General features: G+C 41.1%; 1 protein-coding gene across 3 annotated transcripts; it reads left to right on the forward strand.

Moving 5' to 3' along the window:
• Positions 1-402: 402 nt before the first annotated feature.
• LOC111863524 (glycine receptor subunit alpha-2) lies at positions 403-16,824 on the forward strand. Of its 3 annotated transcripts, none has more exons than XM_023849895.2 (9): positions 403-890; positions 5,575-5,653; positions 6,850-7,036; positions 7,453-7,679; positions 8,004-8,086; positions 8,212-8,346; positions 9,477-9,653; positions 13,941-14,146; positions 16,261-16,824. In XM_023849895.2, the coding sequence occupies exons 2-9, from the start codon at positions 5,586-5,588 to the stop codon at positions 16,429-16,431; spliced, it is 1,254 nt and encodes a 417-aa protein (XP_023705663.1). In that variant the 5' UTR covers positions 403-890; positions 5,575-5,585; the 3' UTR covers positions 16,432-16,824. The 3 variants fall into 3 exon arrangements, with proteins under 3 accessions (XP_023705663.1, XP_023705662.1, XP_033606989.1); XM_033751098.1 differs by lacking the exon at positions 403-890 and adding an exon at positions 979-1,047; XM_023849894.2 differs by lacking the exon at positions 5,575-5,653.
• Positions 16,825-18,954: the final 2,130 nt, after the last annotated feature.

Raw genomic sequence — 18,954 nt, forward strand, 5'->3', positions numbered from 1 at the left:
CATGGTGCGTCCTCAGATTGCCCATGTATGGAAGGAAGCTGCGAATATATATTGAGTAAGCAGTAGCGGACAGCCGACAAGAGGTGGTCCTCCAGCTTGGGGGTTGGGCGTGGGTCTAACAACTCCTCACCGTAAAATCCTCCAGTTATATTAACTGTGGTTATATGAATAGAACAATATTCTTGTTACGTTATTTAACTGTTTCTCTCAGAGATGCAAATATTCTCCGCAAAATTTTATGCTCAAAAAGCATAAATCAGCGTTTATCCATCAGTGCTAGAGTATACTGGTAGACCACAATGGGGACACTGACATAAGGAAACAGGGCGACCAACTGATAGCAGCCACAAAATGAAATGTAACGACTGGCATGAAGGGCACGAGAGAGGCACGGGAGACAAATGCAGTGCAGTGGTCTCACTCGAGGATAGGATTCACCTGAGGATGGCCCAATGAGGCCGAAACATGTTGTGAATATATAACCAAGACAATCTGAGGAGTGTGAAATTCACTTTTATTGTGTAAATTTATGTACTACGTAAAGGCCTACGCGCATTTTATTGGTTTGAACTGTCATAGTATTAAAATGCATTTTTAGTGAACAACGTATTCCTACTGTCTCTTTAAAGTTGTACTATTGACGTATACGTCAGTAAGAAATAGGATGACGCCTCAATACAACGGGATGCTGAAATATAAAATATAATAAAATCACTGTTTGAGGTTAAGTTTCACAGCTCCTGCACTTGTTAAGGTTGCTGTGTAATCCGAGAACCAGACGTTCCTCAGATGTGTGTTTTAATGATTTTCGACAAGCTGAAGACGTGGAACAAAGGGGGAGCCGTGTGCGGGGGCCTGAGCCAATTATCCCATTATTGCATTAGCCCCAGGTATGTACTCGCATATACACACCTCAGTGGCTCGGTAACCACACCGTGTAGGATTACAAGAACTGTGCAATGTTTGCGAAGTGGTTCCTGGTACCTCTGTACTGAACCGAAACTCTGAAGGAAAGGTATGCTAATTTGAACGAGATCGAGAGGGAAGGTAAGGACTGAATTCATTTGGTTTACGATAGCAGTCATTGGTGTGCTCTTGGACACCTTCGAGCTCATGAAAGGCGAAATATTTCTCGATTCTTTACAAAGCATTTCTCCATGGGGTTACTTAGTTTGTTTCGTGGGTACACGGAGTGGAGTTTTGCGTTTCTTTTCGGTCTCCGCAGGAAAAAATCAGGGAGAGCTTTCAGTGTTGCTCACGACAGATTTATTTTACATTTTCTATCATCGAAACCAGAATGCAGCATAAAGACTCTTTATTTGTTTGTGTATTTTTTGGGTTGTGGTTTCTTTAACGACGCTATCTCAACTATATAATGTCGAAGAGTGGCATGTGAAAGGAAACGATTGTGGCCTACATGGAGCAAGTGAGAGGGACCACAAAACATCTCATTCGGTATGCTCGGTGTCCTCGCCCACTTTCCGAGTTCAGGCCGGATTGTACAGGTGATTGTGCGAGTATTTAACAGAATATTTCATCTCATGATACTTGCATATGGAACTTAAATCGTGTTCAACCAATCTTAACTTTAAAACAATTTGTTTCTCTTCACTCAATTCACTCACAAGCGTTAACACCCTGTTGACGGCACCATACGTAGTCTTATGACATTATTCACGTGTGACAATACCTATAGAACATTCCATTTAAAAAAAAAATTACTTTCGACTTGGAGAATACCAAGCTCGATACACCTGAACAATCCACTGTTGCTGAACATACACTGACTTAGATTTCGAGACAACATTCATGTGAATGCTTCATCCATACATAAAGCTGCTGAGAAAGCAGCTCAACACAAGAGGCACGAAATAAGAGACCAACATACATGTTCATACATCTTTGTTTTAGCAAGCTAATAACCGAGTGTTGATAACATGTCATTCCGAGCAGTAAGTATAGGCCTGAAAATGATTTTAATGACAAAAGATAAATCTCTCGTCTTCTATAACGATTAAAGAACTACTAATACTGGATGCAGGTGAGCTAATTGTTGAGGTATCGATTTTTTTGGTAAAATTCAAAGTGCCCACAAGTTCGCTATTAATTGAATATCAAAGAGGTAATTTTAACTTCAAGTTACTCTAGACTAGAGCATTATTTTCTATGATTTTCAAAATTTTCGGAGATTCTTCACCGTAGATATGATATGTTAAAAATGGCCGCTTTTGGGCCCAGAGCAAAGTTTGGAAGCTCCTGAAAATTTTTGGAAAACAGATACGGGCTTCAAGCTATGTCACTATATTCCCCATGTAGGAAACAACAAAAGACGGAAACCACAGATCTGATACTTTCCCCCTCCCATTGGTTTCTGAAGGTGAAAAATAGCGTTTTTCCCAAAATCGATAGGTACGTTTCAAGCTTAATTAGACCTAGAGGAAGTGAGTTGAGTGAATACTTGTGAGAATACGATTTGTAGTCCATAACATGAGGAATAATTTGGTTATTCATTGGAGTCTCTAGCTTCAATACTTATTGAAATATGGAAGGATAATGCAAACCTCCATTTCAGCCGAAAACGCGATTTTTCGCATTATATAAACAGCTGTACCAGGAGAACCGAGCAGATTACAGTTTTTAAACATTTCTTTGAAGTGTCAAAATATACAGAAATAAGGGTACAAAATGTGAATTTTTGTTTTAAAAATGGTGAGCGACCTCTCTGGATGACTTCACATGGAATGACACAAAGTATAAAGGAATATGTAAAATTTGAGGTTTTCGCGGCGGTGACTATGAAGAATGCCGTCTTCTGGGATGTGGCGCAATGTAGATATTGTGTTAACCGACGTTTCGGAAAAATGTATCGCCTCAATCTTCAGGAAGAAGAAATTAGAAAATCCGCGAGCGAGGAACCAACGTGAGCAGGTACTGACAGACTACCCTGGCATCTACCCTAAAGATTGAGGCGATACGTTCCTTCGAAACGTCGGTTAACACGGCGCCACATCCCACAAGACGGCGTTGTTCATAAAGGAATGTGTTTGGAGGGGTGGGGAAGGTTAGCAGCCTTGATATTTCAGCTGGTATCACTTGAATTACATGAGAAACGCTCTAAACGACGTAAGTCTAAACAGCTGGATTTCCTGTCGATATTTACGTTATACATTACATTATATTATATTGCATTACATTTCCTAGATCCGAAGTTAGTCAGAATGTCTGTGGGACGTGCAGTATGTGATACACGTAAATACAACCAAATATGTATAGTGCAACTGATGTGGACCGCGCCATAGCTCAAGCGGTTAGTCGTTGGCTTCCCACCGGGTCTGGTCAAGTGGAATTTGTGGTTGAAAAAGTGGCCCTGGGACAGGTTTTCTCCGAGTACTTCGGTTTCCGCTGCCAATCTTCATTCCTCAAATTCTCCATTATCATAATCATCCGGGGCAGGTACAATAGGCCAATCAGTGGCCGACTTGCCGACTGGACCCAGCTAGACTCCACAGTCGACCCCCCATTTGCCAATTAAAAAAAGAAAGAAAGCACAGCAGCTATTCATGAGGCTATTCAAAAATACATTCCCATATATACATATACTGTCAAATTACGCTATTTACATAACATTTAAAGGATGAGTCATGTTTTAGACAATAAGCATTCATCAACAGAGCAGAATGAGCGTGTTTAAGTATCGTTTTGGTGCTATTTTAAGTCGTGCCTTTTCATTCATAAGACATGAGGTCAGATGGCAGAATACTGAAAATGTCGATCCCATTATAATACGTGGTATACGCTCTTCTGGAAACATGAGAGGTTAGCAGTTGGTTTATGGAGAAAGTATACGCTCTTCTGGAAACATGAGAGGTTAGCAGTTGGTTTATGGAGAAAGTGCTTATGTCTTGTGTGCACATATTAAATGGTCCGAAAATGTTCTTCATTATTTGTAATTAAGTTTATTAATGAAAATATGTAGTCACATGGAAGGGTTAAGATATTTAGTCTTTTAAATATATCTCTACAAGGATTACGGGATTTGATATCGACCACAATTCTGACTGTTTTCTTTTGCAATGTATATACCTTCTTGCTGTCAGATGAATTACCCCAGAAAATTATTCCATACTTCATTAAAGAATGAAATCAAGCAAAATAAATTTATTTGAGAGTGTCAGGGTTGCTGATATGCAAAATTGGTCTAACTGCACAACATGCTCCACTTAACTTTGGAACCAACTGACTGATATGGTTTTTCAAGTTTATGTGATCATCAACTTACAAGCCAAGGAATTTGTTTACTGCATCGTCTATATATTTTCACGTGTAGGGTTGTACGCATGACGAAAACAGCGGGTTCTAGATCCGGTGATTGGATTTCTTAACACTTCGGTTACACCCTCTCTGTTAATTTACGGCGCTGTCGCTGTAATTACACAATTCACAGTTCGCCGTTGCACACGCACTAAGATTCTCCGTCTTCAGTAGTCGTCTCCTGACAACATAGATACTAGCGCTTCAGATATCACTGCGCTACAGCACACACAATAAAGTCTTCAAAGTCCATTAACACTTTACAACTGAATCCTCACAACTCCTTTCCAAGATGGCTTCGTGTCCTTGACTCACAGGTTCTCGGCTATGACTAGCTACGACTCGTACCTGCCTTGAACTGCACTTGCATCTGAATTCACTTCTCTTGTAAGCTACTCTGCACAGGCCCCACGGAAAACACCTATTTTTGTAGACGTGTATAGAGTTCCATTGCTTACAAAGGAGGTTGCATAACCCCGTTGTTCCAGTGTTGCGTGCATCCATCGTGGGGTTCTTATCGAGTCGTTGCCTGACAGTGCGTTGACATGTCACAGCATTTTTCATTATATCTAAAGTTTAATGGACTTTGTGGCTTCTTCCAGAACATCTTGTTACATTCATTTTGACTAAAATGAAAACCCTATGGAAACAATTCCGGTCCAATTTATTGTTCACTAATCATTTACCACTCCGTGGAATAATATCTGGGCTACTGAAGCGTATTGAAATACATCATAAATACATTTCTAAATAAATAAGCGTAGGAGTAATATTGTAACAATATTGGCCCAACAGGAAGTAAGGGTCACGTGAACTCTGCGTTTCCACTCCTCCCATCATTACGCAACGCTCGGTAAACACCCCTCCCCGCTAGGCTGTGACGTCACGNGAGTCCGTGCAGCGACTATTGCTAGGCAATGCGTAGGTATAAACACCTGACAACAATCTGATATCTGCTGCAGAGCAGCAATGTGTTCTGTATGTTGTCCGTGCCGAGCCTAAATAAGTAACTGGTTCCGTTGTGGAATGTAAAGGATGTGGAAGGTAGTCTTAGTGGCCTAATGTGAGGCATTATCCCAGCATTTTCCAGGAGAAACTGAGAGAAACGAAGAAGTTATCGACTCAGTATTCCCGATATCCTGGTCTAGATCTGAACCCGGGACCCCTAGATTAAGAAGCAGGAGTGTCACACATTCCACCGAGCAATTTCGTTTAATAAGATGCGAAACATGAATGATTAATACAACATTCCATTTTCTGCAGGATACCAAGATATGACTAAGCGCACACTCCTCTTGAGCTTCAAGTTGACAGTGGCTGCATGGCTACTTGGGTGGACACAGTAAGTCCCAGCTTGCTTCATAAAAGCATGTCTCCCCTTCTTCATAACTCCCATTCCGTTGTTCGAAACTGGTCAGTTTTCCTACGGATAAAAGAATCCTCTCGCGGCCGGCATAAAACCGTGGACACAAAATGAGAATTTCTTCTTATAAATTATCTGACGAACTGCTAAACATTCTTGTGTTAACAAATAGTGTAACACAATGCAATGTACTTCTACGCCTACACTTGATTTGTGTCTGAAATCTGAAAGGATTCGACAGAAGGAAGAGGAAGATTGAATGTTATTAGCATATTGTAAATATTACGAATTTTAATGTACAAAGATAATTGCAAATAATTTTATTCTTGTGAGCTTCATTACTTTCCACAACAACTTACATGTGTGATAAAGTGTTTGACTGAGGTGTGACCAACAACTATCTACTTAAGTAGAGTTTTAAGTCGTAATTAATGAAAATTTATGGTTAAATTACGCCTTTTTATAAATATGTGTATGGTGCAGGAAAACATGCCTTTTAATTTACGCGACTATGCCTGGTGCTCAGAAGTGTTAAAATATTAGGCAATATATATACGGAATCCTAAAACATACATCTAAACGCCATCAGTTTTAGTTCTCGGCAAGTATGAAAAACTTAAACGCTTAAAATTTTAAGCATAAAAATTAATATGCGGTTACAGTAACATAGTACATAGATTCCTGAAAGGAAATATGCATTTCAAAAACTCTTTCTTAATCCAATAATGGCAATTAAGTTTCACGTATGACTGGAATTGTACGAACATTCCAATTTTTATGTTTACCTTAATTTTCGGTTATTTAGTTTATAGCGTTTGTTTTAAATAAGGGACCGAGAGTAATATACACAAATTATAATAATTCGTCCTTGCGTTTTACTTCGTATTGCCATAGGTGTTATAAGTCTCGAGACATATCGAGTTCAGAAACGTTATGTTTATATAACTTCATGACATATTGGTGCTAATTAAAATGTTCAGACATTATTCTTACACACAAATGGATCTAATTAAATGTACAATTATGTAATACAATAAAACGAATATTTATTCGCAAGGTACAGGTTGATTAGTGATTGATTTATTTGTTGAAATTCATGTAATATTTCTCGAGTTCCTTAAAAATATTATTGTTAAGCACTTTATTTCCCACGGCTAATCTTAACTTTTTTTCAGAGGGGCCAGATATATGAACCCAGGACCAACAATGCCACCCGAATCGAGTCTTTCTCTTCGTGACATTCTTCCCACAAACCCAAAACACTATGACAAGAACAGAGCCCCAAAATTCCAAGGAAAACCCACAATAGTGTATTTCCATGTTACTGTTCTGTCACTCGATTCCATCAATGAGGAGTCAATGGTAAGTGGCGGGGCGATTTCAATTCATCAGCCAAAAAAAGAAAACGACATTTTTTTACGGAAACTCTGAATATTGCAAGTGTTCTCTAAGAAATATATTTTGTTGTGTGTTAGTACTACTCATATATATATGAGTTTTAGTTTTTCCTGTCAAAAACAACAAAAACAACCACCAAAAATCTTATTCACGTTTCGCTGTGCATATCTGAGTGTTTGGTGTGACAGGTAAAACGAAAACTCATATTGTAGGTGTAAGATTTGAGGCTTTCACGGCGGTGACTATGAAGAAAGCCGTCTTCTGGGATTTGGCACCGTGTATAAGTGGTTATACACGGTGCCAAATCCCAGAAGACTGCTTTCTTCATATTGTAGGTCTTGACTACTTTAATTCCCAATTGAAATTCCGGTCTGTCACAGACATTTGTCGCTGACATCTTCCTGGCTCAGAGTTGGCGCGATGCCAGACTTCGACTACCGGAATACATGAGCGAGGAGTACAGAATTCTGGATGTGGAGTGGTTGCATAACATCTGGAGACCCGACTGTTTCTTCAAGAATGCAAAGAAAGTGACGTTCCATGAGATGAGCATCCCCAATCATTACCTGTGGCTGTATCATGATAAGACTCTCTTATATATGTCGAAGTAAGCAAATTCCATAACCAATAGCATTCAGCAAGAAAATTATTATCCTCCTTTTTACGCCTAAACAATTTTCTCCAACCCTTTCCAAATACTTTCCTGAGTACTATGATTTCCTTCAAAACTCCTCCAAAAATTTCTATGCACTCCTTATCTGCCCCTTCTACTATACAAGTATGTTAGATTATGCAATTTTAAGTATATCTCTTAGTTTTGTTTGTTTCATAGGTCGTTGCCATGCCCCATGTACAGCTTGGTCTGGGACACCATTCCTCCACGCCGTGGCTACTGGCGGCCTTAATGATTGCTGTTTTTGTCCGATTTCAGACTGACCTTGGTGCTCTCCTGTGCCATGAAGTTCGAGTCCTACCCACACGACACTCAGATCTGCACCATAACGATCGAAAGCTGTAAGTATATCTGCAGAACCCTCAAAACATTGTCATTTATGTGGAAAGTAGAAAGTACATATTTTCTAATCGATATTAAATATATTCGTTAAGCTTTTAGCTCAAGGATATGCATTTTGTTACAGTATCCCATACAGTGCACGATTTGGTCTTCATTTGGAATGTGACCGACCCTTTAGTTGTGAACCCGGACATTGAACTTCCCCAGCTGGACATCTCCAACAATTACACTGCTGATTGCACAATTGAATATTCCACAGGTTTGTCCTGCAGTAAAAAAAAAAATAATAATAATTTTGTGTAGAAAAATATTAGAATAGGTTACTTACTTCGCGCCAACTGTGACCTATTTTGAAGCTTCATGCAAATACCCTGACAGCCGACTTTCATAAGGGATACTTATATTTCCATGAAGGTGAAAATTTAGATTGTGGTCTTCCGTGTAGTCTGATAGGTGGTTACCGCTTCGGAGGAAAATGCTGCCTGCATGTTCACGGTCAAGGCTCCAGGGTGTTGCATTTCGCAGGTTCATGACCTCTTCCTACATCGTCAAGGTTGCAGCCTTCACCTTTTGGTGGCGGTATAGACAATACATGGTTTGCAGAACTGGGAGCTTGACGAGACTTATGATCTTACTTGAGAAATCTGACGTTTGAGAGGTCATGAACCAACACATAAAGAAGTAATCGAGGAATCGCATAAATATTTTTAAGAATTAATTCCCTTCGAATTAATTTACTTGGGACATTTGTGAACCTTCAAGTTCCTTAAAGCACAGAGATTCTTATCCAGCTGAATCAGTTGCAGAAGAAACCTTTCTATCCTGGTACTAGTTGACCAACTCCTTGTATTCCAAAATATTTTATGTAGAGTACCTCAGTCCAGTCCCAGGAATAAGAAAGCTTAGCGCTACAGCCCCACATCCTTATCTTCATGCGGCGGTGGAAAGTTTTTACAAGTACAATTTTACCTTTAATCAGACAATCCTCGTTACTTAAATTTCAAATGAATTATTGATTGACCTACTGCTTTTGTGGTCTAGTGGTCAGCGTTCCTGACTACAGATCCAGAGATACGGGTTCAATTCCCGGCGCTACCAGATTTTTTCGGAGAAGTAGTGGGTCTGGAACGGGGTTCACTCAGTCTCGTGATGATAATTGAGAAGCTATTTAAAGGAAATAGCGGCTCCGGTCTAGAAAACCGAAATTAAGGCCGTTGGGATTTGTTGCACTGACCACGCGACACCCTCTATCCGCAAAAGTTGGCACTAAACTTCGCCTACAAGCCGAGGTCGCTCGTTCGGTATAGTTAGCTTATGGACTGAAGTCACGGAATTTTATTGATTCGTCTGTGTCCATATTAACTATAAATTTTCTGAAAATTGTTGCAGGTAATTTCACCTGTCTAGCTGTGGTTTTCAACTTGAGGCGGCGGCTGGGATATCACCTGTTCCATACTTACACACCGTCTGCTCTAATTGTGGTCATGTCTTGGATCTCGTTCTGGATCAAGCCTGAGGCCATTCCAGCCCGCGTCACCCTGGGCGTTACTTCGCTTCTGACACTCGGTGCGTGCTCAACTCAACGCTTGTGCCACTGCGTCTGTTGTATCATGCTTGACTTCGCGAAATTGCATGCGGTTAACTCCATAGAGGAGAGCCCTCTTTGAGTGTTAGCAGTCGCATAATTAAACCCAAATTTACTGTCGTTTATGGGGACCGAAGATTCATTACTGGGATTGGTCGAGAGGCATCAACATTTCAGACGATCCTATTGTACTTATATTCAAGGTTGAGGTGTTACTTTGAAGATGGAGGAGGCACGTTTCTGCTAAATGCGTGTGTCTGTCTATGAAACTACGCGTTCTCACACCCGACAAAACTTACCTTCGTCAGAACATAAAATCTTATGCTTATTCCTTTGTTCACAAGAGCAAGCCACGGATCTCATTTTCCAGACATTTGAATTCAGTCAGCACGGATATATGCCATCTCTCTAACATTCATCCATGACTTTGTCTCCCAAGCGGTCGCTTCAGGATTTTCAAGTTTCGTCACTTCCCACGTTTGACACATGTCGCATGAATTTATACTTAGCACCCTAATAATATCTGGTGAAGGAAGCTAGTCATGAAATTCCTCATGATGCAGTTTGCCCGCTACCTGTTAGTTCCTCCTTGGGCCCAAATAATCTCACCACTTCCCTGTTCTCAGATATCCTCAGTCTATCTGATCCCTCTGAGGAGAGACCATGCTCTGTGCCTCAACGTTACTAGTTCGCTAGCCCGACTTGTACCGAACCGTTGTATATTTAGAAGTTCCTGAGTTTGACTCTAGGTCCGTATATTGGCTGTAGTGACGAGTTCGTTTGTGATTTATCTTAGTCCCTTCAGGAAAGTGCTGAAGAAGAGCCCTAACACAAGGCAGGTCAAATTCCTTCACGTGGTTTTCATTCATCATTCAAAATACTCCTTCCATTCCAAGCTGTGTAACTTATGAAGGTGAGAAATTGTTGTTAAATAAACTAAGTACATCAGAGTGACTGGATTCAAGTGGCTCAGTTTAGGGTTCTATAACCGTCCCTTCCACAGATGGCCATTAGCTGGTTTAGCCAAGTGTTTTTGGATACGAAATGTAACTAGGGCCACTTTGGTTGTGACGACCCTCACCCCTCACTGCTGCTACCTCCAGCCCTCTTCTGGTAACACTCGGGCCACCTTCCGCAAGTTCTCTGTGGAACGGGTAGGATAACTTGGGGGCAGGGAGTGGAATTTGGGCGCCAGAAAGCGTACTTGAGTCGCTTACAATTGGAAGGATAACCGGGCAGGTGAGTATGGAGTCCGTCCGGCTTTCTCAGGGAGAGATGGACTCCGTCCACTCCGGCAGGGCGGGAAGAAGATGGTGTTCACCAATTTCGCGAATACTTTAGCTACTCCACCACGCTTAATTATTTCTTTATTGTGCTTGTAATCTTGACAATATTTTAGTAAATTGATGACGCTGAAACACCGGTTCGCGTCCGTACTACTCACAATCTCGGAGACGACTCCTTGGGAAAATGGGCTTTCTGAGGTAACAGATTCTCTGAGTCCAAAATCCCAAAAAGGAAGCTCCTTCCTGAAACGTGCCCTATTGGTCCAGTTCAGATTCTGGAAGTATTCCAGAAATTTGCATCTACTAATAAACATTTTTCTAGTTCTTAATTACTTTACTGCCCCTTTGGCAGCCTGATGATAACTTGCTCCCAGTAGCGTGAGGTTTGGACCCCCTACCGCTTGGGTGGTAGCTAGAAATAACTGTCAGCCCTCCTTTTCTCAAAGTGGTACTCTTCTGGTTCGACAGCATAATTCAGGAAGTTTAGCGAATGCTACATTCTGTCCATCCATCAAGAATGAACCCATGTCACTCCTGAATGTAGCGTAGTGAATGCCAGATCCTGTGCGCTTCTAACTCAAAATTGTGACTACCTTTCTTAGGTAGCACTTAAACTTTCTTATTTAAGTTAATTTATAATACCTTAACTCTAATGAACGGCTACATTTCAATGGCTGTCTGCTATCAGTACAGCAGCGAATTTCCCATAATATTTACACATGTGACCTTTCAGAAATAACTGTAAGTTAAGATTGCGGTCTTCTTGGAAGTGACGTCTTTTAATCTAGGATCCTGGTAGGGGAAAATGTCAAGGAACTGTGGAACTGTTGATTTCAAGGAAGACCCCCCAACTTTCATTGAAGGTTAAGAAAAGAGCAACTTTCGTAGACGGTCNAATTGCGGTCTTCTTGGAAGTGACGTCTTTTAATCTAGGATCCTAGTAGGGGAAAATGTCGAGGAACTGTGGAACTGTTGATTTCAAGGAAGACCCCCAAAAGGACAACTTTCATTGAAGGTTAAGAAAAGAGCAACTTTCGTAGACGGTCCTACAAGGAGCCTCTTCAAAGAAATACTCACATGGGAAATTCTGTGTTAGAAAAATCATCATTGTAGCAACATATTTCAAAGTCATCATCAAGTTGTTTTGATATACAGTCATGTTGCATGACTGCCTCTGTGGTCTAGTGGTCAGAGTTCCTGGCTACGGATCAAGAGGTCCCGGGTTCGATTCCTGGCACTACCATATTATCTGAGAAGTAGTGGATCTGAAATGGGGTCCACTCAGCCTCGTGAGGATAACTGAGCAGCTATTGCAAGGAAATAGCGGTTCGCTCGGTTGGTGTAGTTCGTTTGCGGACTAAAGTCACAGAGTTAATTTTCTTTTTGTTTGTCTTGTTGCATAACCGTTATAGATGTTCCGTGTCCTCTACATCGCTAGTTATCATTAATAGACGCATTTCTGGAGTTGTTACGATAAAAGTAAAAAGTAAAGGTAACCATGTAACAGGCCGTGGAGTCCCACAGGGTTGTGAGACGTTGAGGCTCTCACATTTTCTAGACAATCAGCTTATAGATGTGGCAAGGTTGTCAGCCCTACGCGTCGGCTGCCCTTTACCCCCAAAATAATCCAAGAATATTCCTGGTACTCATTTCTGTTAGAGGCTGAGTTGACCTCAGGCCCATAGTGCGGCTGGAAGGATCAGGTCAATTGAAAAAGAATCCAATGACCTCATCGTGACTTGAACCCGCGACCTTCCGGCTTGTAGTATAGTGCCTCAACCAACTACGCTACCGCGTGGAGATGTTACAGAGCAATACAATTCACAGTCAATGTAGATCGACTAGTTCCTTGACAGTTTAAGTGACCCTCAGACACTCGGGAATAGCGGTTCGCAACTGTTTATTTTTTCTCATGGCCCACTTCTGTGGCCCCCATCTCCCATATTATTTAATTACTATTGTAATTAAATAATATGGGAGATGGGGGCCACAGAAGTGGGATGTAATGTAATGTAATATTTATAATAAATATGTACTTTATCGACTGAACTATTTATAATATGTATTATTTGTTTAAAATACAAGGAATATTAATTAATTATTACAATCTATGACTGCCCCATTTCTTAATATTTGAAAGATGTGGACAATTTTGTAAGTCAGTGTTCATAAAAATAACATTGGAAGCCATTCTACTTAAAATAAATACAAAGCTACTTCAATCAATTCGAAAAAATTCCCTTTCGCAGAGGGAGGTTATTCAAATTATATTGAAAGCTAATAATTTATTTGTAATGAAAGTTCAAGTTATTACGAAGTGTAAAGCTTAGTTGTCGAAAAATAGTAACTGGAGTTTGTAACTTACCCCCGAAGTAGGGAACTGCCACAATAATAGAACTTGCGCAGAAAAATGCCTTCATCCGGACACTCCGAATACTGAACTGAAGAACACCGGAAATTTACTGAAAAGTTGGCGGTAAAACTCACGAGATGAGTGGCAGATATTTAGGAAAATAAAGGATCATTTTTCCAGTTAACCATTTCGTTAGGGCTTTGCCCGCTCCGAGAAGGCGAGTACCTGTTTACCAGTNCACAGTCTGCTTTTACCGGTTCTCACGGTCTCTTCGCTTGCAGATTTCTTATATTTTTTCTTCTACCCTAAGATGGAGGCGATACGTTCCTCCGAAACGTCGGTTAACACCACATATACACGGTGCCAAATCCCAGAAGACTGCTTTCTTCAAAAACAAGGATATTGAGTTATTGTGTCATTGTATGTACTGATAATTTGACTTTACTGTTTGTTTTTATATTATTAATAATTTTATTTTAGAAGTAACATTTTCGTGGCCCACTTAACAGTTCTCATGGCCTTCCATTTTTCCGACATTTACCTGTTGCCCCTGCGAAATCTGGCATGGCCCCCGTTGAGGACCACTGCTCAAGGAGATTCTGTTGAACTGAGATATCCTGGTTTCACAGCCACGCAGAACACCCAGTCACAGCAGTCCCTTCCGCCAGTCTCGTACGTGAAAGCAATCGACGTGTGGATGTCATCATGCTCTGTGTTCGTGTTTCTGTCCCTCATGGAGTTCGCTATTGTCAACAATTACATGGGTCCAGTGGCAACTAAAGCTATGAAAGGCTACTCAGAAGAGGACATCACATGCCCGGAACAAGACTTTAAGGTACAGTAACTGTTGAATATGAATTTCTGGGTCATGACACCGTGTAACCTGGTAGGTTATTACCAATGTTTCAGAGGAATCTACTGCCTTTCTCCGAAACGTTTGCAAACTTTTGCCTTTTCACATGGTATCATTACCCGGAAGAATTTGTTGCTTTTGAAAATCGTAAATCTCAGATAGATTTGCCCTCCATTTCGAGCTCAATAGTTCCATGTGATTCGTGTGAGACCGACAAACCGCTTACAACCACTCAGCAGGTTTCAGATAATCCCTAACCTAAATGCTTTCAAGCAAGCAATGATAAGGACAGATATGTAAGAATCTATTTGCAGTATTTTTATATGACAGAAGATGATAACACATGCATGCAGTTCTTGTAAGCTTCAGCGTCCGTCACTGCTACCACTTTGCCGGGAAAACCCCTAGAACACAGTAAACTGAGGACATGAAATCGAATGTCGTGGTCGAGAGGGTAATATTCCTGGTTCGTATACGGGAGATCGCCGGTTCACATTTCTTCTTCTCTTGTTCTTCATTATCTTCCTCCTCTCATTGTAAACCCAATTTTTTTTCTTCAGTGTCTGCCGACTAGAAAATATCTGATCACTGGTTGATCTGTTACGTCGAAGATCACACTGATAACCCCAATCATTTCGTGTATATATGGACTTCACCTCGAGAGAAGAATATTGAATGAAATTTTGTACGAAGTTGATAACATTGAAGTAGCGCGATTATTACGTGTACTACAGTCAGCTTCAGCGCCCTTGTTGTAAATTGGTATAGTAAGAAACACCTTCCACTGCTGAGGAAATTCTTTCTCATTCCAAATAGAATTAATTAGCTTAATATTTAATATTTCACCTGTTGCCTGAGGCAGTTCTGTCGGATTTGGTCAATGCCTGCGGATTTATACTTTTCCAAATTTGCAGTAGCAAAGCCAGCCTCAAGAGGAATAGGCTCAGGGACCGTGCCATCGCCGGTTTCCCACAGGGCAGCCCGGATTCGAACTCAGGTCAGGTATGTGAGATTTGTGGTGGAGAAAGTAGCACTGGGGTAGGTTTTCTCCGAGTACTTCGGTTCTCCCTGCCAATTCTCGTCCCACCGGCTGCTCCATATTGATCGTCATCTATCATCTGGGGATGGTACAATAGGCCAATTAGTGGCCGACGTCTCAGTCTCACCGCACCCAAGAAACTAAAAAACTAAAGTAAAACTACTAACGGCTCGGCCGTATGTATTTCTATCTGCCTAACATCACTGACACTATACAGTGAATAGCTGTGAGAAGTAGTTCTTCCGCCTTTTCAAAATGCTGTGGATCTTTACTGAGTTACTTCTAGGTTGATAAACCTATCATAAAGTCATTGATATCTCTATAGAGGTCTCTAATGTGCTTCCTTTTATGTGTTTCAAGCTAATTAATTTCGTCTTTCAGATACTCTCTGTTTCTTCCTGAAATGCCTCCTAGCTTCACGTTTTCAGTTGTTCAGATTATCCCCAGTTATTTCGCTTGAGTCCTGTAACGACTGGAATTTGGCTTCTTTCCTTTTCTCTAATAATTTAAGCATCTTTCGTCGAACCATGGATTATGCTGTTTAAATTCGTAATAACCTAGACTCTCTTTGGTTCAAATATTCACAAATCGCCTCCCGCGTGAGTCGTCAGTAGGTTAATTTTTACCTAAATCGTAGCCTCAGTTTGGAGTATCCATTAAAATAAATATGATGTTTATTTACGGGTTTCGAACACCGAGGCTACTCTTGATAACACTGAAGAATACGTTATGAATCTGTTGCATCTTACTTCAGCGCTGGAAACGGATGTAGTTCTTCTAGAACGACCCCTTCCCATTTTCTTCATAATATTTAATTCATTACGAAATATAAAATCTAAAGGTCTGCTATATGCTCATCTGTAGGTTTTCCTTCTTCGAAGTCTCTGAGCTCAAAAATCCCTCAGACACCGCCCCCCCCCCAAAGAAAAATATTATGTTTACTATGACCATCAGCCCATTCCTTTCTTACGCAACTATGAAACAGGCATAAGAATTCTTATACGTTCATGTAATTAGATGCACACTAACTTACTGTATCCTATTCATTTATTTACAGGACTTCACGCCGAGGGGCCGAAGTCCCGTCAGGGCCCTGCCTGCGATCCCACAGTACGCCACATTCTGCCACGGGCGGAAGACGGCGCTGTACATAGATAAAATGTCTCGGTTCTTCTTTCCTTTCTCATTCTTCATTTTAAATGTTGTCTACTGGTCAACTTTCCTGTAGGCCTGAGCGCAAGTTATTGTCAAGTTCTGAACTGTCTGTAAATGACTAACCCAGTAATTTCACAGGTGTGTTGACAGTCTGTTGAGATGCTCTCGCTGAAATAGCGAAGGCAAGTGTACCATTTCGGCTGGATACTTCAGACGAAGTTCATAGCAACAGCACGGCCGTCGCTGCAATGCCTGAATCATAGACAAAGAAAGAAGAAAAGAGCAACTAAAAAAAGGGAGAAAGAGAGAACCACAATAGCTTATGTCGACCAAATAACAATTTCCCTCCATTGAAAGCATCAATCAAGTGTTGAGATATGTGTTATCATTTCGCGGTCTAGAAAACCGAAATTAACGGCCGCGGGGATTCGTTGGCGCTGACCACGCGACACCCTCTATCCGCTAAAGTCGGCACTAACTTCGCCGACAAGCGACGGTCGCTCGGTCGGTACAGTTCGCTTGCGGACTAAAACCACAGAGTTAGTTAGTTATCATTTCGAACTGGAACACCTGGCAACATTTTAGAGCTCAATGGGACAGAGACTTTATGACACACAAGCAGAAGTACCCATTGAAGAATGCTGTCTTCTGGGATGTGGCGCCGTATAGATATTGTGTAAACCGGCGTTTCGGAGGAGCGTATCGCCTCCATTTTCAAGGTAGAAGAAAAAATCCGCGAGCGAGGAACCATTCTTCGTAGTCACCGCAAAGAAAACCTCGAATCTTGCAAGTGTTCCTCTATGGGGGCTACTCATCGGCACGTTTGAACACTCGAGAGGCAACGAACCAAGAAGATCAAGCTGCAGCCACTTGCTCACGCTGGTCCTCGCTCGCCGCTGTTTTCTTCTACACTGAAGATGGATGCGATACATTCCTCCGAAACGTCGGTTTGCACAAGATCTACACGGCTCCACATCCCAGAAGACGGCATTCTTCATAGTCACCGCCGTGAAAACCTCAAATCTTACACAGAAGTGCCCACTCTCTGTCCGGGATATAGTTCTTTTCCTTATGAACACAACAATTGTAGTAAGCAACATTTTAAAAAGGAGCAAAGCGTATTAACAAACGAAAGCTTGCTCGTTTAATTGAAAGGGAATACTTGAACATCGCTTTTTTACGAAATGTTATTAAGAAGTTCTTAGAGAGGAACTCACCTCCCATACACACCCAGGCCCCTAGGCACACCCTTCTTCCACATAAAAATTGTACACTAATTTCAGGATAATTTATTTGAAAGTTAATAATAATGCTCTGTGCTATGAGCTTAGTGAACAGAGACTGCGCTCTAGCTACACCGCGCACATCCGCTATAAAAGTGATGTATGGGCCTCCTTCATTGTCCACATCCCCAGCTCCACTGCTACCAGGTCACACTAATCAGCCTCGTGAGAACTGCAAGTTTAATTTGACAGGAACACTTTATGTATACATGTAATCCTTTAATTCAATACACTGTCAGTAGCTCAGGCTACATAATATCAAATTGTAAGACGATTAGGGAACAATAAATACCAAGGATGTTAAAGACAGCTGCTGTGTTTTAATTTAAGTTTTAATCTGAAATTTTTCGGAAGAGACTGAGGAAGATGACAGGAAACCTCAGGCAGGATATTATGTTTCTGGACTGACATTTAAACCCGACATCTAATATACTCGTATATGATGCAAGGATGTGAACCCACTGACCGCGATGTTGTGTGCTGCACCAGTTGTACCAAGAGCAGCGAAACATTTGGGGCACGCGGTAGCGCAGTCGGTTGAGGCACTATGCTACAAGCCGGAACGTCGCGGGTTCAAGTTCCGATGAGGTCACTGGATTTTTTTTTCAATTTACCTAATCCTTCCAGCCGCACTATAGCCCTGGGATCGACACAGCCTCTAACAGAAAAGGAATCTTCCTGGGGAATAAAGAGCGGCCGGCGCGTAAAGCTGACAACCTTGCCGCCATCTGTGAGCCGATTGTCTAGAACAGCGTTGGTCAACCTAATACATCTCGAGGGCCAAATTTAGTTTATAGAACACCTTCACGGGCCAGATACAGTGTTTCTTTCAGAAGAGTGGTCGGGGAGTAGTGCCCCCCAAACCGAATCAGTCACAACCCGTGTAAAAACAAGTGCATTTAAACCTATGTATTTAAATTTTACGTTGCACCAATAATATTAAGCCGATATTGAAAATTTCACCAATCGATTTTATTGCCTTCTATCACTTGTACCCCCAGAGCATTTTTTCTTAAAGAAACACTGGCCAGATCATGCCTTATGCTTAGTTTTATATATTCCTTGGAAAAATGCAATTATAATTTAAGAAAGAAAAATAAAATGCCTTGAAATTTGCAATTACTTACCATAAAACAGCACAAATTCCTCTTTCAGCAGGGATGAGCACAAAAGGCTTTCAATCAAAGTTTTTATGGTCTAATGATTATACCTAAATCCTCATATACACACTGTTTTAATGAGAGCACTGTGGTTTCATAAAACTGGAAACCAATGATATAAAATCCACTTGTAATTGTGAGGTTGCCACTCGA

The sequence above is a fragment of the Cryptotermes secundus genome, unplaced genomic scaffold (assembly GCF_002891405.2).
Source record: "Cryptotermes secundus unplaced genomic scaffold, Csec_1.0 scaffold89, whole genome shotgun sequence".
NCBI classification, from domain to species: Eukaryota; Metazoa; Arthropoda; class Insecta; order Blattodea; family Kalotermitidae; genus Cryptotermes; species Cryptotermes secundus.

Excerpts from the sequence above, each read along its gene's own strand:
- LOC111863524 (XM_023849894.2), top strand. The coding sequence starts at position 790 with ATGTGTGTTTTAATGATTTTCGACAAGCTGAAGACGTGGAACAAAGGG. Across the intron at positions 7,037-7,452 it reads CCATCAATGAGGAGTCAATG|ACATTTGTCGCTGACATCTT; the intron begins GTAAGTGGCGGG and ends GGTCTGTCACAG. Across the intron at positions 8,347-9,476 it reads CACAATTGAATATTCCACAG|GTAATTTCACCTGTCTAGCT; the intron begins GTTTGTCCTGCA and ends AAATTGTTGCAG.